Source organism: Vulpes vulpes, chromosome 11 (assembly GCF_048418805.1).
Source record: "Vulpes vulpes isolate BD-2025 chromosome 11, VulVul3, whole genome shotgun sequence".
NCBI classification, from domain to species: domain Eukaryota; kingdom Metazoa; phylum Chordata; class Mammalia; order Carnivora; family Canidae; genus Vulpes; species Vulpes vulpes.
In genome coordinates, this window is record NC_132790.1 from 66,448,304 (window position 1) to 66,470,371 (window position 22,068).

At 38.5% G+C, this 22,068-nt stretch overlaps 1 protein-coding gene across 3 annotated transcripts in view; it reads right to left on the reverse strand.

The window, feature by feature from the left end:
• Positions 1-412: 412 nt before the first annotated feature.
• The window catches only part of ZCWPW2 (zinc finger CW-type and PWWP domain containing 2), a 127,026-nt gene continuing 105,370 nt past the window's right edge, over positions 413-22,068 (reverse strand). For 2 of the 3 annotated variants that reach the window (XM_026006370.2, XM_026006369.2), the window contains exons 9-10: positions 16,366-16,490; positions 413-13,133 (exon numbers count right to left, since the gene is read on the reverse strand). In XM_026006370.2, the coding sequence (XP_025862155.1) occupies positions 12,972-13,133; positions 16,366-16,490 (287 nt within the window). In that variant the 3' untranslated portion in view covers positions 413-12,971. Of the gene's footprint in view, positions 13,134-15,972; positions 16,135-16,365; positions 16,491-22,068 lie in introns of all 3 variants that reach the window. The other variant, XR_011995245.1, reaches the window with a different exon arrangement.

Consider the following 22,068-nt stretch of genomic DNA (forward strand, 5'->3'; position numbering starts at 1 on the left):
GAGAGAGCTTTCCTGACACCCTATATGAAATATATAAAATAGCATCCTCATCTTCTTCTTAGCTTCATATCTTCACTGACCTGGTCCATATGTATTTAAAAAAAAATTTATATGTCTTATCCACTAGCAATTACTTTGTTCCTTTTGTTTACTGCTTTCCTTGGGTCCTAAAAGAGTGTCTTTGTTGATTTGTCTAAAAGGTAATTGTGAAGCATTAACATCATTTATTTTGGCTGATCTCTCTCTCTCTCTTTTTTTTTGGCTGGTATCTCAATGCAATGCGAGTTGCTACAAGAAACGAAACATATGATTCTTTTTTTTAAAGGAGCTTATAATCTATTTGGTGAGAAAAGCCTGTCACACATTATATTAGTGATCTGTTGCTGTGTAACAAATTATCCCAAACCTTTAGTAATTTAAACAATGAACATTTATTTTCATACAGTTTCTGTGGGTCAGGAATTAAAGAGTGCTTATCTGGGTCTTTCTGGCTCAGAGTGTCTCATGAGGTTGCAGTCAAGATACTGGCCTAGGCTGTGGTCATCTGAAGCTTGACTAGTGCTGGAGGATCACTTCCAGAGGAGTTCACTTATATGGCTGTCAAGTTAGTGCTGGTGTTGGCAGAAGGCTTCAATTCCACCCCATGGAGCTTTCTATAGGGCTGCTTGAGTGTCCTCATGACATGCAGCTGGATTCTTCTAGATGAGTGATCCCAAAAAAGAATAAAGTGGAAGCCACAACGTCTTTTATGACCCAGCCTCAGAGGTCAGAATCTGTCATGTTTGAGATACTTTCACGGTTACACAGGTGAACCCTGTTCAATGTGGAAGGGGGCTGAGCAGGGGTATGAGTTCCAGGTGAGAATCATTTTGGAGACTAGACCACACATGAAATAAACAATGAGGCATACATGCCCAGGTGTAATTAAGTACCACATGATAAAAACATTTAAGGTTCAATCAGTTTTGAGAATCTGAACTTACATAATTAGAAAGGCTAGCTGGATGGCAAATTTAGTCCTCATTTTGGCCAAGCGTGTTTAAAAATTTATAAATAATATTGTTAAGCCCTTGCTTTCTGTGTTAGGTGCATGGATTATGAATAAAGCCCAAATCCTGGGAAGGAGGTACTCATAGTCCATTGTGTGGAAGGTCAAAATTTTGAAGCAATAATGGTTTCGAATGAACTTAAATACTTTGTGCAGGAGGGCGAGAACTATCATTGAGAGCCAGTTTTCCTCTGAGCAGTAAAAGCAAAAATTACAAATACACAAAATAATCATATATGTCGATGGAAAAGTCTTCATGCTCTTGTTATAAGCAATTTTAATTGACTACAAGAAAGGTGGATTTTAGGAAAAATCAGCTAAGTAATCTAACATAAAAAAAAAAATCACTAATCATGATTATCATACACTAGGGGAAGCCAGGTAACTACACCATAAAAGAAATCAGTAGAAACTGATCTTATTGGGGCACCTGGGTGGCTCAATGGCTGAGCATCTGCCTTTGGCTCAGGTCATGATCCGGGGTCCTGGGATTGAGTTCAGCATTGGGCTCCCTGCAGGGAGCCTGCTTTTCCCTCTGCCTGTGTCTTTGCCTCTCTCTGTGTGTGTCTCTCATGAATAAATTCTTTAACAAAAAAAAAGAAAAGAAAAGAAAAGAAAAGAAAAGAAAAGAAAAGAAAAGAAAAGAAAAGAAAAGAAAAGAAAAGAAAAGAAAGAAAGAAAGAAAGAAAGAAAGAAAGAAAGAAAGAAACTGATCTTATTCTCTCAAGCACCTCAATTTCCCCACTCTTGCCCAAATTGGAATGTAACTTCGTAGATTTTTAAACTCATCAGTCCACCAAAACTTTTTCTGGCCCAATGACTCTTCACTAGTGTTTGTCACAACAGTGATTTACTGAAAGGACATTTAATGTCTAAATCAAGTGACCATTGCTTCTCTTAACATTTTCTCCTTCCCATCACATGATTTATTATTCTTATCTCAGATCTCAGTCACCTTTCAGACTGAGTCTGTGGCCTATGTCAATGCTAATTTTCATCCCTCTCTAAGGAATAAGGGAAATAATCTACCATCTCATACTCATTTAGTCGATGTTCCTTAAGACAGAGATTAACCCAATGAACTGCTTTAAGTAACACAAAATTCAAGTAGAAACCAATCCTCAGTCTAGCAGAGAAATAGACGCTCATACATCTCTGATGTAGGATAATAAATGATAGCCATAAAAAGCCTGGCAACTGTGTCGATAATCTGACTTATTGATTCCTCTTCTAGGAAAGACTTAAAAAAATTAATGTATACAAAGATGGAATGAGGGGTACCTGGGTGGCTCAGTGGTTGGGCATCTGCCTTCGGTTCAGGTCATGATCCTGGGGCCTGGGATGAGTCCTGCATTAGGCTACCTACTGGAGACACTTCTCCCTCTGTCTATGTCTCGGCCTCTCTCTCTGTCTCTCATGAATAAATAAATAAAATCTTAAAAACAAAAAGATGGAATGATATTCATGACAGAGTGGCTTATAATTGTATAATAGGGAATGCAGAAACAAATTAAATGTCCATCAAGAGAATATTTCATTGTATATAGACAAAAATACAATGAAATACTAAGCAATAATAAAAATCATGTTGTAGAACAACATCTTATGGCAATGAAATACATTCACATATATAGTTAAGAGAAAAAAGGCAATGGAAATAATTACGTGACTGTTGTTCCATGTGTGCATTTAAGAGTACATATTTATGTGGAAATAAGGTTGTAGAAATTTTTAAATGTCAAAAATGATTTATCAGTAGTTGATAGACTTGTAAGGTGATTTGCATTTTTCTCTTACTCTTGTCCCTCTAGTATCTCCAGAAGAACATTCCTGGGCTAGCGTGTTGGAAGATGACAAGTGGTGAATGAAGCAGAACTGAGTTGGCCCATTTCCCCATCTGAGACAGCCCTGTATCATCTGACTGCTAGGTGGTCCCAGATAGATAAATAAGCCTAACATGATCAACAGAAGAGCCACACCTAAGTGGACCTGCAGCTGACCACAGACACACAAGTGAGGTCACCTGTAAATGGCCAAGTTGGCTGTACCTTGCAGGTCCCAAACTAAAAAATGTGCTTCGTCGTTTACCACTGGCATTTCATGGTCACCTGCTACCCTGCATTATTGTAGCAATAGATAACAGACAGACCTAGAGCTCGTCAGGGTTTGGGGAACTAGAAAACAACAACAACAACAACAACGCAACAACCACCTGAGATTCAGTCCAAAGTTGAGTATAGAGCTTGTCAGAAAACATTTTTGAACAGGCTAGAATGGCAGGAAGTTTAACATCAATATCAAAATAGAACTGGTGTTCTAACATGTGCAAGGCACTAAGCCATGGTCTGGGTGGGTCACAAGTGGAAGGACACACAGCCCCTACCTCCTCCTGGAGCTCACACTGCAATAGTGGGAATTTCCCTTGACTCAGATAGATATGGTTCTCAGAGAGTTAGTAACAATTGTATTAAAATGCTACAGCACCAAAGAGCTTCAAATTGCTGAAGTTGGTTAAAAATGCATTAGCTTTTCTCCAGCATGATTCTGAAAGCACAGTAAAATCAAAAAGTCTGCTCCAGCTGCCCGATGAACTTGAAGTAATGAGGTCTATAAGTTGACTTGAACAGAAGAAAATGATATTAAGCTTTCATGGAGGACAAATGAAAGTATCTACCTGTAACCTTTCTGACAGCCAGAGACCCTTTGCCATTTAAAACTCTGCTGCTGTGGTGCATTATTCCCAGGCAGCTGAGAGTTTAATAAGACTTTGCAGAGACACCTAACCTTCCAGTCCCTGGCTGCCTGCTGGCAACCCTAAGGCACTCGCTGTAGAAGCTGACAATCTGAGCTAACATCAGGGCATGGATTTCCTCAGACAGAGGGGCACAGGTTGGCATAGTAATGTCTGCCCGCTGCCCCTCTGCGCATGCAAATCACAGAATGGTCTCATTCTAAGCCAGGTGAAGTGTCCGGCACCCTTGGGTGTTTGATCTTGGAGATTCCAGTGGTCATCGCTCTTCATTACTGCAATACCTGGTTTTCCTGCTGAATGAAGAGCTCCCTCTTTAGAGTGATATACAATCTTTCTTTGAGCACGTCCAACCTGCCTGGTCCAGCCTTAATTCCCAGTATTCTTCCTATCACATCCTCCATCCCCTGTACTCTGGTTATTTGGGTTACCTATTTGCTGTTCCTGCTTTGCTCACCTCTTTGCTTTGTTCAGCCTGTGACTTTCATGGTCTCCAGCTGGCCCACTCTTTTACCTTCCAATTCTGGCTTTGCTTTACAGGTTTCTCTTCCCTATAAAAGTTATAGTGATACTTACACAACATACAACGTGCCAGGGACTTTGCTAGGTGCCTTGCCCATCATAACTCATTTGATTCTGTTTAACAACTCCAGGAGATTAGTATTGCTATTACTATTATTATCATCACCATCATCCCAATTTTCAGATAAAGAAAGTGAGGCACATAGAGACTAAAGCAGCTTGCTCAAAGTCAGAATCAGTTCCATGGGGCTGGAGATCATGTGTGTCTTGCTTACTGTTGTATTACTTGTGCCTGATACGAAACCTGGTCAACAGTATTGAATGAAGGAAGGAAAAAAATGATTCCATGAAGCTGTTTCTGTAGTCAGAATTAATCTCTCTTCTCCTTTCACATCCCTACCCCAAGACTTAACACATAAGTGCCTAACATATAACCTCATAAGGTTGGACCCTCATTTTCAAATAATCTGCACTTTCAAACATCACCTTACGCTCACACCCTAACCCTCCCGTGCTTGGAGGAAGTCAGACTTTCACAGATCAGGTGGTTTCCCCACTCTGGTGCTGCCTGAAGGCACTGCTGCTGAGAAAGGAGACCAGAAGTCCATGGGAGATGTGGAAGAAAGACTACAGGCGGGACGTGGGGACTGTGCAGCCAGCCCCTTCCCCTGAAGAAGCACAGCACTGCCCCCTCTGTAGTGAAGGGGCTCCAAGAGCTTGATGGCTCATTTAGAACTAGCAGCCGAGGTGAGTGTCCCTTGCAAATCTCCCCTCCTGTGCCTCTTACACTCTGGCTTCACCCACAGTAGCAGGGGAAGTTAAAGAGGTTGTGGAAGGCCAGGGAGTGGTGGCAATGAAGAGCAGCCAGGCAACTAAATGGGAAGCAGAGAGGGTAAAAGGTAGTGATCAGATGGAGAACCTGGGGCCTCATCCAGCTGTGTTAGTACAAGTACTGAGGCCCCTTAGGTCAAGACCTCACAGGGTTTAAAGATCAGGTGTCATCGTCATTGGCCCTCTCTGCACAGGAGGAACCAAAGGAGGAGCTTGAGCAGGGAGCCCTAGTTCTGGCTTATCTCCCTCCATGAATAGCTATTCTGTTGGCAGCCAAGAGCTAAAGCTGTGTGTAGACAGACGTCAAACCCTGTAGGGTGGTTTCTCACTTCTGGCAGGGGGCACCTGAAACTGAAAAAAATTGTATTGAGGGATTTTGTAATTACTGACTTTCAGTCATCTAGAAAGAGAACTCCCTTCTGCTTTCAGACATTCCATCTTCAAATGCATTTTTTGTTTTTTAGACCACCTATATATTTTTATATTCTTCCATCACTAGATCATAGGCTCTAGAAGAGAGGGGCATGACCACATTCATATTTCTCTCCTGCCTGCTCCCTTCCCTCTGCAAATTGCATGAGGGTTCTTTTACAAAACTTTAAACTCATGCAATTTAATTGTATGTCATAATAAGCAAGTGTCACTGCTAAAATAGACTAGTTCTGGGCAGCCCGGGTGGCTCAGCGGTTTAGCACCACCTTCAGCCCAGGACATGATCCTGGAGACCTGGAATCGAGTCCCACATTGGGCTCCCTGCATGGAGCCTGCTTCTCCCTCTGTCTCTTTCTCTCTGTGTCTCTCATAAATAAATAAATAAAATCTTAAAAAAAAAATAAAACAGACTAGTTCTGGTCATTTTGGTGAGCTTCCTCTTTCAAAAGCTTTGGAGCCAGGGCCAAAATTCCAACTTGCTGGAGGAGGATGTGCTGAAGCACAACCCAGGTTCCCTATGAAAGACTTCCATACATTTACTGGAACACATCCAAAATACCACAGAATCCTGCCACTACCCATCAATATTAAGACTTTCTTCCCCTTTTCTTTTTTAACTGAATGTCTGTGAAGAAAGCAAGGTGATTTAATGCTACAGCTAAACTTCAACAGTGAGATGTCCCTTAAAAGATAGACACTGCCATTAACACCCATCAGAGGGGAGATCACATGCGGCTAGCAATGGTTTCCAAAGATTAATTTTAAAAAAGAGAAAAAAGGAATTCTGATATTGATGACTAGCACACAGGGTAATACAAATGTAAGGCAAGTGATCATTTCAAATGTACAATTACATTTTACCCCAATAATTATTAATTGCAACGTACTTAAACACATATTAGGTTTCCTTCAGAAAGAATAAATAGAAGATAAAGTTGATTTACAAAGCACTTTCATATAAAATATCTCATTTACTTCTCACAACAATGCTTTTGTTTAGATAGTTCCTTCCTCATTTTACCTATGGGGGAACTAGGTGCTCCTTCCACCACCCACCTAGTAACCAAATTATCAAGCAGTATAGATGGTAATCAAGGATATGGGATCTGAAAAGACAAATGTACTCAAATTCTGGCCTTTCCATTTATTGGTCATGTGACTTAGACAAGTTAGTAAAATCTGGACCCAAAACTAGATTTTGCAACTTAAAATCCTATGATACCATACCAAAGGGCTAAGGAATACTTGAGAAACAGAAATGGGATGGAAATACATGCATACTTTTCTTTGCCAAATGAGTCATTCCACCATCATGTCCATATCTCCACGTTTTGTAATTGCTGTAGAGTTTAAAAATACTTAAAAGGAAGAAGTGACCCATTCTTATGAACCTTATGAATCTATCTATCTATCATCTATCGCCTCCATAATAAAGCATTCTGAAGGGATTTGCAATAAAACTCACCACTGTGAGCTGGGCAGGGAATGCACGAAGCCTCACCAGTTGAGGAGCCAATCTAGGCCAGATTCAGAAAAAGCTGGGAGTGTCACTGGGCACAAGGCCTTGGGCTAGAACTCTGGGTCCAACCGAGGAGGCAGGGCTATTTTGATCGTAGCTCCACCCTCAGGAGAAAACATCTCATGGCCAGTTATAGCCAGAAAGCTGCCACCATAGCTGATCTGCGAAACTGTTGCTGGAACTCAGAAATCAGGTTTTTATCAATTAACTATTGCTACAATAATGCCATGTAACAAACCACCCCAAAACTCAGTGGTTGAAAACAAAATACTATTCTATTCTGGATCTACAGATCATCTGGGACAGCTCTGCTTCATTCTGCAGGTCTCTGAGTCTCGGTTTTCTCCCTGGCCTTTCAACCTCTCTGAACTAGAAGGCTTGCTGGGACATGACATGTTCTTTTCAAGGCAACGGCAGAGGTATAAGAGGCAAAGAAGAAACCCAAAGCCTCTTAAGTCCCCGACTATAAATTGGCACCATCATGTCAGCTCTATTTCATTGATCAAAGCAAGAGGCCAAGGCCAAAGTCACAAGGCAGGGAAGTACACTCTGCCTGTGATAAAGCCATGATAATTATGAAGTGCAGAAGACATAAACAACTTGGATCAGCAATTCAGTCGACCACTGTCCACCTCCTTGGCTACATTATTCACATCTCTCCAATATGAAAATAGCCTATCCTCTCCAAAGTACATCCAGAAGTCTCACCCAATCATGGTATTTGGCTCAGCATTTAAAATTTCATGATCTATATCTGGGCCAGATGTGAACTGAACCTACAAACTAAGAAGACAAATCACTGGCCCATCCCCTCTTCATACCACACAATATGCAATGGTCTAACAGGGATAGGAGACAGGAGAATCAGTGAACACCTCATTTACAATGAGGAAACTTATTCCTTAGTCATTCTGAAATCCCTCTAAGCAAATTAGCCAAGTTACCCAGCCAAAGGAGTAGGATATATTTCTTACTAAGATCTTGGTTCTGTTTCCAGGGAAGGGAAGTCAAGCTGTGGGCATCAAGTGGAGTCGAGTGGGCTGGGTGTAAGATCTCTGCTCCATTGTTCTCTACAGCTCCTAGCTCTGTCCTATGAGGCATCCTTTTCTATCATCTTCCTCACTTGCTTCTGAAAGGGACATTGAAACTTATACATTTTTTTGGTGGCTAAAACTTTCCTCAGCCTCTTACCTACCTGTAGAAAACAGGGAGCTGTGGGACACCTGGGTGGCTCAGTTGGTCAAGCAACTGTCTTCAGCTCAGATCATGATTTCAGGATCATGATCTGGGGATCTCAGGATCATGGGATCCAGAGTAGGGGTCTCTGCTTAGCAGGGAGTCTGCTTCTCCCTCTCCCTCTGACCCTTGTGCATGCACTTGCTCTCAAATAAATTTTTAAAAAAACTTAAAAAAACAAACACAAAACCTGGGGGCTCAGAGGTCTTTTTTCCCTGTCAGTTTCAATCTCATTTAGCTTAGGCTGGTAGTACTTAGTTAGGCATCTTTTCTACAACTCAGTGGGTTTTCTATGTTTGATTCCAGTCCATTCTATGTGTCAAAGCCACAATTTTTTTTCAAGACAGGATTCTCTTTGCCGATTTAATTACTAGCACTTTGGGCACATCAGGTGGCAGTAGTACTATACCTTTAAGTTTCATAAGAGTTTTTAAAGTCACTTTGTAATAGTTAATAAAGTTATTAGCCACACCCCTGATTGGGTCCTTACCCTGAGGCCATGTTTTCCTGCCAGTCACCTAGATTTGGTCTTTGTCTCTCCTGCCATGTGATTCAACAACCAGACCCTGGACTTGATCTTTGGCCCCAGGCTGTATCTTAATTTGAGAATCTTTTTCTGGCTGGAGAGGCTGAAGATTAGAAACAGTTTTGATTTTTTAACCCAGCAACTTCAGGGCTGCCTGCAAACTGTGTTTTGTTTTATTTGGTTCTGAGCATATCTCCTTTCCTGTAGTAGTTCCCTATATGCATTTAAAAGCAAACAACTCATTCTTCCAAAAATTTTCTTGGAAACGAGTTTCTCATCTTTCCCTCACCCTTTCATTTGATTATGCTGCTCACTGCTCTGCGTGCTTATACCATGCAACCTATCAGTGGGTGGAAAATACTAGTATTTAAATTTGTGTACACAGAATGTCCCACTTGGACCTTAAGGTCAAATTTATCTGTACGAAATACCTCTTCTAGAACTCAACTGTGTGACAGCAAGATCTGGCTCAGCCCTCAAGAAGAACTTAGAATTTTTTAATTGCACTATATTTAGATCTTTTCTTGGAACCATATAGAGGGGAAAAAAATAGTAGAGTAGGATTTGGGTACTTCTGTTTTGGATTAAAAAAAAAATCTTACCTTTGTCCCTTAGAAGGGCTCCAGGTGCAAATTCTACTGGTCTGAAAATATCTGGAACAGATATCCACTATTAGTGGATGTTCTAACTATATCTGGCCCATCACCCTCTACTGCAGAACCAGTGAGTTCAAGGCTATAGACACTACAGACTTTTGCAATTATACGGGTGCCCTCTCCTCTTTATCCTATTTGTGGCAACAAGAGATTAACCTATCAAGAGTGCATCACTTGTCTCCACTAAAGATATAGCTAAGCTTCTTACCACTGGAAATCCCTGCATAGGTTCAGCTTCTAGCATGGGGCAAATGGACCAGAACTTCCTGGAATATAGGACCACAGAGCTGGCATTGGTGCTTAACTCTCCACAGTGTGCAGATCTAACTGGGGACTCAGCTTCCAAGGGACCCAGTCCTTCTTTAGGTTCATGGAGCCTGTACACTAGGTGGGTTTGGCCCAACTCATTCCAAAGAGGATCAGCCAGCCACTCCTCATTCTAGGCAAAGAGGGACTCTGATTCCAACCCAAATGCGTGGGCAGAAGGTCCTGACATACTGCCTTATGCCTCTCACATCAAACTTGGTAGAAGTAGTGTACTTAGAATTTAACCTCTTTTGATAGGCAGATATAATTTCCTTAGATGTCCTCCTCTAGGCCTAGCAAGAGACTCTAGCTATAAAACTGGGTATTGTCCACCGTTAGGAGTCAGCATAATCACATATAAGTCCTTGGTCCCAGTGGCCCAGAAGCAGGTTTGTCAACTCAGGTTCTACTGAAAGAAGCTCGTTAGTCCACTAGGCCTAGGAAAAAGGCAAGGGCAGTCAGAAGAGAAATGCCTTGAGACAACAATCATGGTCATAATTTGCATAGTTCTCTGTGTGTTGATTGTTCTATGTATTTTATGTATATTAATGTTTTCTCTCACAGCAAATTCTATTCTATAGATGGAAAAAATCCTAGGCTCTTAGAAGTTAAATAACTTGCCTCAGGCCTCCCAACAAGTAGATGGTAGCACACGAACCTGAAGGCAGACATTGTGTCCCCATAGTCCCATCACTATGCCCTGGTGTATGTCACCTGGCCTGCTCCAGAACATGGGGTATTTATTATCAGGAGAAAGGGCTTACCAGCCAGGCAGGATTCTCAGCTTTGAGGATAGAAATGTTAGTTAGTTCCTTCATCTGTTTTTCTGAGCACATTCTATCTGGAAACTTGAAAGTCTATACTCTCACAAGGATGGAGGATCTCCTCTGTCCTCTTCTTGGAAGAAGGCTTTTCCCTAAGAGCCTCTTCTTGGAAGCAGATTGAAGTTTCCTCTGCAGACTGAGCCAACCCAAATGTTTGTTCTCAGAACCATTTTGGGCTGCTCAAGTGCACAAAGACTTCAGTAGAAATTCCAGACTTGTACAACTTAGAACATGGCAGATGAAGTCAGTCTGGAAGTTTCAGTGTCTTACCTATGGAATCTGACTTTGAGCCCTGAGCACTGGCTGTTCCACCAAGAGGAATTAGCTGCAAGTGATCTAATTCTATACTTACATCAAACACTCGAATTGTAGGTAAAGTCTTTCAAATACAATTGTAATCATTTTATAGTTGATTCTAAGAAGTAACAGGAAAATGGGATCGATCACTTTTGTAGGCTGTGAATATAAAATCATAGCATTAAGAGAAAGAGGGGAAGTTTTTCTGAAATGCTGCAGAATAATTCTGTCAGAAGAAAAAGATATACCATTGAGAAGTAAATATGATGTATTGAGAGACTATTCATTGTCACTCTGGTTCATGGAGTGATTCTGAAAGGCAGGGTCTGTCAAAGCACGAATTGTATAGAACTTCTGCTGAACTCACACAGTTTGAGCAAACTTGGTATCTGCACCCCACCTCCCATTTCTAATATGCATGTATTCCTTTTTTAAAAATATTTTATTTATTTATTTGAGAAAGAGAGAAAAACACGAGCAGGGGGAGGGGTAAAGGAAGACGGTGAGAAGCAGACTCCTAGCCGAGCGTGGAGCCCAGTGTGGAGCTCGATCTCAGGAACCTGACTGAGATCATGACCTGAGCTGAAGTCAGAGAGTTAACCAATTGAGCCACCCAGGCGCCCCTAATTCTGTGTGTACTCTGACCTTCAGCGAACAGCATTGTGAATATAAGAACCCAAGAATCATTCCTACCTGTTGGATCCCTATATCCAATCTGTAAATCCTAAAAATCCATTGATATTAATGTAGCTGGAAGCCACACTGCTCTCTCCATACAGCACCACCTTATTCAGGCTCTTATAATATCACAACTGAATTCCCCAAGCAGCCTCCTAATAGGCCCCCCTGTCTCCAACGTTACTCCTGCTCTCTCCATTCTCTGTGTTGCTGCTGGTGTGATCTTTCTGAAATATAAAAGGGCTTCCACTGTCTAAAACTTTTCACTTGGCCCCTACAGTTATCAACTCTTCACCTGTGTACACAGTGCTGCTCATCTGCTATGGCTACCTTCACACCAGCACATAGTCACTCCAGTTAATTAAACTAGCAATAGGTCCAGGATGCTGTATTGCTCTTTCTTCTATCTTTAAGCTTTGGTTTTTGTTTCTATGTGCTTGGAATGCCCTTTCTCTGACCCCACAGTTCCAGGAGAGAGATAGTCATGGAAGGTGACCAAGTGTGGGCACTAGAGATGAATGTGCATTAGAACACGATGAAGGACACTCACTGAAACTGTTCACGGGAATCCCTATACGATGGGGTGGAAGAGGAGGTGTTAAGGGATTGGTATTGCATGATATACTTTTTTCCATTCCTATATTTCTTAGATTTTTTTTATTGAAAATATGCTTAACTTATCTCTTTATATTTTTCACCACACTTTCCCATCCTCACCCTCAGAGATACTGAATCAATGCAGAAGCATCCAGATTCTGATTTTCCACAGTCTCTCCCCCCACTTTTGAAACTGTTCATCACTTTTTAGGGAACTGTGGTTGAAGTGATTATTTTCAATATAAGGCAACTGACATCTCTGAGAAAAGCTCTAACTCTATTATACAATACCTTTTTATTATTTCCTTTTATTTTGTAGTAGCTTAATTCCACTACCAATATACATTCTCGAGTCTCTACTACACATGAATTACCTGTACAAATTATAATAGCCTTGACAGCCATCTAAATAGCCACATTCATATAAAGGGCCTACATGATCCATTATAAACCATGTGTTTGTGCAGTAAGTCTACAAATTATTTTAAAATTAAGGCAAACAAGAAAAAAATCTACAAGTACAAATATCAGGATTTCTTAAATCCTAAATTTTTAACACTAACTGAAATACCATTTGATTGGCTTTCAAAGCAATGGCTCGTCTCAAAATATAAAATAGAAAGTTATTACAAATATTGGCTTTGGTATTATATATACCTATTTCCCTATACATTTTCAAGTTTTTGACTTTGGGAAAATATAAACATGTAAGTGTTTTTAGAATTACCTCTTGAAAATATCTATAATACCCTAAAATTCAGACATTAGAGCATCTATTTCTTTAAACTTGTTAGTTATATTTTCAATACACTCTCCAGCTTTTAATTTTATCCCATCAATTACAAGATAGTCCTCTTCATAGTGGTTTTCAAATGAGCTGGATGCAGGAACTTCAGGGTTGCATTTAGATAACTGTAAAAATAACCATACAGTTCATCAGAAGTACATCAAACTTACTGGAAGACCAGGCTTAATTATTTGAACACAATGTAAAGTAGTCAGTAACTCCACAAGCCATAGCAGTAACACAAAGTGTTCTGTTAATGCTGGTGGTCAAATAAAATAATGATCCCCATATAGAGTATAATGCATAGTAAATGTGTTAATAATTAAATAATTTAAAATAGTTAAAATAATTTCCCCATATAGAGTATAATGCATAGTAAATGTGTTAATATAAGAAGGACTGATTATTCAGGCCCTCTCTTTTTTCACCAACATTATACATTTTAGTTTTAATATTAAGCTTGGGGAAAACATGACCTGTTTCATTCTATGACTTTTCTATATTTGTTTATTTTAAAAATTATTATTATAGAGAATACAACTTAAAATTGTTTGAGTTCCACTTTCCATGGCTAGCTTCTCAAAAGCCTCTACATGACTTATACATAGTGATAGTTTGCTCTAGCCTAGTAGAAAGGGACACTAGTAAAAATAATACAAATATCCATAAACACATACAAGATTTGTAACTTCCAGGTTCATTAAAGGTAGAGTGAACTTCCATGAAATTAAGAAAAAAAATACATGTAATTTATACAAGTATTTCACATATCAAAAAATTGTACCTTTTAACACAATAATTATTCACTAAACTGTCTTATGCATATGGCTTATCGAATTTGTGAATCATTCAGGTGGATTTTATAAAAATCCGATATTAATTCTCTCTCATTGCTTGCAAAGCTGGGGCATGACAACCAGTGTTAATATTAGCTAAAGAAGAACATAATTAGGAAGATGACTTTACTAAGGAAAATAGCCTCATAAAACATTTCAGTGACAAATAGAAAAGAATTCTGATTATCTACTTGTGTATGCTTTTTTGTGTGTGTTGCTACCCTCACCCAATGCTTGACAGTAATCAACCTGAACCCTCATACATTAAATGAAGGATGAAAACACCATCATATTTACAACTTTGAAAATAGCTCAAATGATATCCTCTCAGAGAATAAACATGCTCAGAACCTTAAAATTATCAGGTGGCTCTTTTTGGTATGTTAGCTTGTAAGAGTTCACTTTCTCCTACAAACAAAACACAGCTTCAGTTTTAAGTGGTGTTAACTTTGGAAGCCATACTAATTTTCCCTGCTAACTTAAAAAAAAAGAGAGAGAGAGAGAGAGAGAGAGAGAAACCCCTGAGGTGATCATTTCTTTTCTTTTAAACTGGAAATTGTTCCAGCTTTGATAGTTGGTTTCATCGCTATTCTCCTCATTTAAAAGTGAACAAGGCCCTAAATATACTGAACCTGATGTGAATGCCAGACTTACAAAGCTCAGTGTGGAGAATGGCTTATGAACCAGTCCACAGGAGGCACTCACCTGCCTGCCAGAAAGTTAAAATGGTTAATTTTTACAATTCCTAAATGGCTCTTGAAAGCATAAAATAATACAAGAATCAAAAACAAAACGCAAGCTCCTGCCTGGTGATATATTAAAACTATGTATTTTACCTTAAGAAATAAAAATCAGAAGTAATTTTCTGTTCTATCAAGTTACTAGTTGTAATAGTAAAATAGAAGCCAATTCTATGGCTGTAAAAGCTCCAGGACATCTCAATAAAAATCAACCTGGCTGTAGTTTTAAAAAGACAAACTGCAAAGACTGAAAAAACATTGCACAAAACCATATGGTGCTCACACAAAGCACACATTTGCTAGAAAAGAGTAATTTGTATATTAATTACATGTATATAATATATGTGTCACCAATCTACAGATCTTGCTTTATAAAAGGTAAGATCCAATAGAGAAAATAAGTTTTTTCAAAAAGGAACTCTAATTGGAAAAATGGCATTCACAACCCACGCAAATTCAGATATAGGTTGATATTGCCGGTGCTAATTAAGAAAACTATGTTTTTCAACTTGGTAAGAGTTTTTAGCATTAATTTTATTTTCTTTTAGGGTATTGATCTCTTTAACTATAGATCTTGTATATTCTGATTTCTAACTCAATACGGGGGTGTTTATAAATCATTCTTTTTCTTTTTGGAATTTTGAATGAAAATCATGCAATTGGGCAGTCTGCCAAAGTGTGTAAACAACCTTGCCCATATACAAATCCACCTTTTTCAGCATCTGAGAAGGGACAGACTTGGGAATGGGTAGTTGCTCCAAAGTGACAATGTGGGAATGAAATGAAGAAAGGAAATCTCAGCCCTTCTCTCTAGTGGCTGCCATTGCCAATTCTCGTCTATAATAACAGCTAACCTTAGGTGTCAGTTACCATACAGACTACTTTTCCTGATTTGCCTTATTTAACCCCCCCAAAATCCTCTGAGGCATGTGATAAGCAACTGTACCAAATTACACAAGTCCTTGATGACAGGACTAGGATTGGGACATTGATATTATATTCCACAGTCAGTGTTCCTAACCATTGTACTCTCTTGGTTCCAGGCATTGTATACGTTTAAATGAATGAATGCAGAATGAACAAAACCTTAAGGATACAGGACTTCTTGCTTCCATTTTTCTTCCTATTAGAGAACAGCTGTACTGCCTTGTGGAAGCGTCTGCCTTATGACTTATTTTTCTCAAGCCTACCACCACACTGCTGCTCTGTATTAATGACCTAGGCTTGTACCCTCATTTTATTGCACAAACTTGGAGCTGATGTGCCGAGCAGTTTGTCAACCAAATTAAAACCTATGTTGTCACATACAAATACTGAGTAAAGTAAGCACCCATGGACTTTCTTAGCCCAACAGAGGTGGCCAAAAGAACAAAACTGGAAAATTCTACCTCCAGTGTGTCAATAATGAGGTTTGTCCTCACAGAGGCTGTCCCTGTGCATGAACCAGGCAGGGCAGGTTTCTTAGCAAGCTGCTCTTATTCTGGCCCCTTCTGACTGTGAAGATCAGCAGCAGTGGAGAGGTCTCTCTGCAGTGGCAGATCCTCAAAGATCTGGAATACAAAGGGCTTCTCCACTCACAGACTTTATTCAAAGACTGATAGATGCATTCTAACTTTTCAACAGGCTACTAGTTTATTATTCACTTTAGTATAATCAAGGGCTCAAATTTCAGAAGGGAAAAAAAGTTTTCTACCTAATTAAAATGTACATGCAGAAACAGTTTCTACCATTTACAGAATCTGAAGTTGCTATTTAGGCCTAATCATGATTACCAGGGCTACCTTTTTTCCTGCATTTACTTCCTTTCCATGCTCCTCTTCAGACTCATCAGGTGCTGCTGTGGGCTCTAGCGCCTGCTGTAGCATTTGCTCCAACTCTTTTAGTAAAACTTCTGCCTCAGAGACAACTAAAAAACATCATTAATGTAGTAAAAAACATTACATCTTAGTTAATTCAAATGAATCCATAATCTTAACCACCCCAAAAGATAAAATCATCTAAATGCTACAAGATTAAAAAATATATTTTTTAATAATTTTCACATATGGCCTCTACTTGATGCAAAATAATTATGGATTTCCAGGCAAATATTTCACAATTATTCCCTTAAAAATGTAGGTGATATTTTTGCTATATGTAGATCACAAAAAGCCCACTAGAAGTATCTTTGTTTTGTTTTGTTTTGTTTTCAGTCAGGGCCAAACTAAATTGCTTTATATAAACCAGGGGTCAGCAAACCTTTCCTGTGAAGGGACAGAGAGTAAATATCGCAGGCTTTGTGATTTCGGTCACAACCACTCAATTCTGCTGTTATGGTACAAACCACAGACATGTACCTAAACAAATGAAAGTGATTATGTTCCAATAAAGCTTTATTTAGAATAACAAATGGACTGTGGGCCTCAGTTTGCCATCCCTACAGCAAAGTATTAAAACTACTGTTAAAAGGGAAAATCATGTAATTAAGTGGCTAATCTAAACACAGGCTAATCTCTTCCTAATCCAAATACCAGCACATCTTAATTGCTTAATCTGATTATATACATTTTTTTAAATACCACACTTACAAAATTCTTTTGCGTGTGTGCTACTGTGACATGAATTCACTGAATTTGGTAAGATGTAATAATATCCTCACAAAAGAAATAGATTACCATTATATAACTATATACACTATAGTTGAGTCTATAGACTCAACTACTGATTAATAACATGCAGTTGAATTCCCGATTCAAATAATATAAACATTTTTGTTTGATATAGTCCTGTTGAAGTAAATATCAAGGAAAGGAGACCACATGTGTCCTGCTGTCCTGCACAAGAGACAGATGGAGCATCTGAGATGTCCTTCCAAGGCAACGTGATTCAAACATAAAGGCCATGAATACATACCTCATCATTTTTTACTCTGGTGACAAAAATCTGACATACCACCTCCTATTATCTACCATTCTTTGGCAGGTCACCAAAAATCACACTAGGTAGAACAGCTAAAAGTTAATGGAATATGAAAATAGACCCAAGCAAGCAGGACATATGCTTTCAAGCTAAAATATTATCAGTGAATATGGAAGCAAGGCATTCTCAGCACTAAGTTTTAATTTAATTGTTGAACATATTTTAAAATTTTCTAATTAGTTATTTTTAGGAAGAATGCATACAATATATGCATCCCTTTATGTCTGTGTGAACACATACACACACACACACACACACACACACACACAGGTATCCTTGTACACTATGTTGTAAGGTGAAAAACAGAGATTGTTAATGTGGAAAGTTTTATGTTTTCTTTCCTTCAGTTCAAAAGAATCCATGTTTTATTTTTTTTTTTTTATTTATTTTTTTATTTATGATAGTCACAGAGAGAGAGAGAGAGGCAGAGACACAGGCGGAGGGAGAAGCAGGCTCCATGCACCGGGAGCCTGATGTGGGATTCGATCCCGGGTCTCCAGGATCGCGCCATGGGCCAAAGGCAGGCTCCAAACCGCTGCGCCACCCAGGGATCCCAGAATCCATGTTTTATTAAATCTTCTTTGTTGATAATTTTCTCTTATCTTTTACTCATAAGAAGGAAATTTTAAAATTCTCCTAGAACGTTATTAAATAATAGCATTAAATAAAGTCATGGGAGGCTATGAAATAGAAAACTTTCCTATTCTTGGTTGTCACTACAGTATTAAAAAATTTTTATTAACATTTTTCACATCACAGTTTTGTCTACAAAAATATTTTTTCGTCAATACTTATCACTTGGCCCAAGTACTTTTATATTCAATCAACAAATGTCAGTCCCTAAGGGCAAAGGATTCAAGAGTGTAGGCACAGACCAATGAGCCTTCCTGGACATCATCTCTTCCCAGTCAACTTAGGTTTTCTCTGTGGAAGAGTTCTTTCAAAAACAGTTTGAAAGTAGCCTCTGGTAAGCCCTTTGCATATCATAGAACCAGTTCCTAGGTTTAAAAACACAACAAAAACTGTAACTGACATGTTAGTTTTGCCCACATAGATATATGTTCTGTGTAATTGCTAAAGCACAGGAACACAGAATTTGAACTATTACATTCTAAAACAATGGTATTCAAAACTTGGTAGGCATAAGAATCACATGGAGAATTTACTTAAAAAAGATGAATGCAACCCAGGCCTACTGAATCAGAATTTTCTACAATTATGTATATTTTTATTGAAGCAACTTTGTTAATGGAATTAACCTCTCTTTATAATAGATTTCCTACTTAGTAACCTGTTACTTAACAGACAGTGTGGTTATCTTCACACTGATTCTTAATGCCACTCACAGATACTGTGTTTTCCTACTTTAGATTCTGAGTCTATGGAAATTGATACTGACATTTAATGTACTGTTGAGAAGATGGATTTTGAGCTATGTTATAAAGGAAAAATGGCATACAAACATCTTTATATTTCTAAGGCTAGGCTAAAATACAATCAATTTATGATAATGAATGTCATTGCCGAATGGCATTGTAGGCCCTCCATTTTCAAGTGATCTGGAAAAATATGTACACTGCCTTTTGATCAAAGGGTAGACAAAGTAATGGATGACTTCATAAATCAACCAGGGTTCATAACACCAACTTGATTGATGTCAAATTCTGCTTCCAGAGCAATGGGAGGTTTGCTTTTCTAAATAGGTATTCCTATATTGTAAACCAATGGAGTTCAAAAATAATTCTCGAGAAACAGCAGTTACTGTAATCCACAAACTAGGTTATCAAAATTGGCCAATGATATCCTCCAAAGATAGAGACAGAATGAATGCCTTTGCTGATTGTATGACCAATAATCTTCTATCTATACTGTTTATCCTGTACTTCCCTGACTTGTTTCAATTTGTTGTTTAGAGTAAAGTGGTAGCATTACAGTTATTCCATTACTCAGAGAAAGTTTAAAAAAAAGTAAGAGGTATCTTTTATACTGAAGTCCATATCAGGCTTTTAAAAATGAATTTTTATAAAATAATCTGTGTAGTTTTTCTACTCGTAATAAGAAATAACTTATTGTTGGTGTCAATAAATCAGCTGCATTTTAAAAGTCTTTAAATATATATTATTGGAGTTTTCTCCAATCTCTACTTTTCTACTAAATGTTTAAAGAAGCTGTTTATTTCCCTATATAAAGAAGCTACTGGTTAGGCTACCTACCCCAAAGCTGGCACTGAAAAATATCACCTTCAATAAACTTTCAGGGTCATTTCAATATTGAAATTTTGAAGGTGTTTGTATACAGGAGGGTGAGGAAGAGGAAAAAGTACTTGGGTTTTGTTTTGTTATTAAGTAATCACAAACACTCCTTTTATATGTTCACAATTTAAAGGTAGAGGTGAGTAAAATACAAGTTGGAGTGTAATGAAGAGGAGAGCACCATTCCTGGAGACACAAACAGAAACAGGAGGCAAGGAGTTTTCTAGGAAAGGGGCATGTGGGCCAACCCCACCTTTTAGTACAGAGGTTAAAGGTAACTCTAAACCAAGAGTAGGTGAGAAAAGTTTGTCCTGAGCAGCAAGAAATCACCTTTCTCCCTGTCACCCCGTTCTACCTCCCAACCCCAGCCCCTAAGGCCTTTAAGCTTCCCTAGGGCTTTCCCCATGATATAGACCTTTCCTGTATTAACCATCTTTTCCCATGCTTATCTGTTTCAGGTAACTGATGGATATACCCTTTGCTAATTTATTAATGAATGCCATAGATTATTAGTTGAACCTGGATAACATGCCAATTTTTTATTTATTTAAACTTCTATAAACTGTCTACTACCCCAAAAGAAATTAATCCTTTACCAACAAAAAACAATGATACAACAATACAAATAACAAAAACTCAAAGATAAAAAGAAATTGAAAATCAATTCATTAAGGGGATATAGAAGAGTAATAGTGAAATCTTAAAATTGCTTAACTCAACTACAAGTATTGTGCCCAAACCCAACATATTTAGCTTTAAGATTCTTGATATTCAAAGCAACCAAGGAAAGAGCTGCACACTTTAAAGAAGATACATGATTTAGAAAAACCATATAGCCTCTTAAGTGTCTTGGTTTCCCCACTGATAAAATGAGAAATATAATAATATCTACCTTATTTACTTCATATAGATCTTATAAGGGCTAAATAAATATATATGAAGCATTTAGAACAGTGAGGACACATAGTTATTGTTATAGGTGTTGGCTATCATTATTACTATTGGTATTATTATTTCATCACTATAGATGAATTTTCTTGTCCCTAAACACTGAATAAAGATGAGTTAGAGGGACAATACAAATGTAATTCATAATATTCCTGGTAGTAATTCTCCCCAAACAAAGATATGCTCCACAAATAGCTATTTCTTAGATTAAATCTGCATAGCCTTGGGCATACAGTTTACATTATTTAATGATTCCTCAACTTGTCTATTAATTTCCAGATATTCTCTCCTTGTTGGATAAAAGGGCTTCTACTGCATGTCTTTATCACAGATGAAACAACTGACACTTGGACAGGTAAGGTAGATACACTTAATTAGCTCTCCTCCTGATCTCTAACTAAGGAAGAAAGAAAAGCAAATGGTAGGGCTTAAAATCCAGAAAGGAATAGCAAATCTCGGCATAAACTGATGGGAGATTAAATTAAAGTGGCTCCAAAAAGTAGGGCAGACATTCATGAAGAAGATGGTATAATTTTTACTTGATCTAGGACTGATCCTACTTCAAGCCAAGAAGAAAAGAAGTGATATCAGAGACTTAGATCAAGGAATCCACTGAAATATAAGTAGGACTAAAAAAAACCGAGGGGAGTTGATCTACTGATAAAGAACCACTCTTTCAAGAAGTAGTTAACTAGTCAGCACTTGCAAAGAACACAGTAGATTAGATGTTTCTGCTTTTTAGTTGTTCAAAATGGGATAGAGGAGTAAAACATAGATTAGGTTAATGATTTGAACAATTAACTATTGAGACTTGAGAATCACAGAGAATGTGAGACTACTGAAAGGGTGTCAGTGGATAACTATGGAGATGTATTCACTCATTTATGCGGAAGAGTGATTTCCAGACAATGGATTTCTAGCTGTGATGGATTTCTTCTGCAGTAGCCCCATGAGTTGGATGGGGAAGGACCCTAGCACTGGAGCCCTCAGCTGAATACCAAGGTCTCCTAGTGGGAACTCAGTCCAGGGATAAGCTGACTTTTGCCTTTCTACAGGAATATTTGAACTAATTGTGTAAGGCAAAGGGACAACATAGCTAAGAAAAGGCACTGGGTTAGCAGGAAAGTAGCAGCAGAATAAATTTGAGATAGAAACTACGGAATTTTCTACTGGCTTAGGAGGGGAACAGAAGGATTAAAAAAGATAACTACTCTGTCCTTCTTCTGGCTACTTTCTTTTAATAGGTCTAAAGATGAATGGCTTAGTCAGTTGAAACACAGTGCCATAGGACCTGGGGGTAGCCACAAAAGAGAGGGAATATGGTTC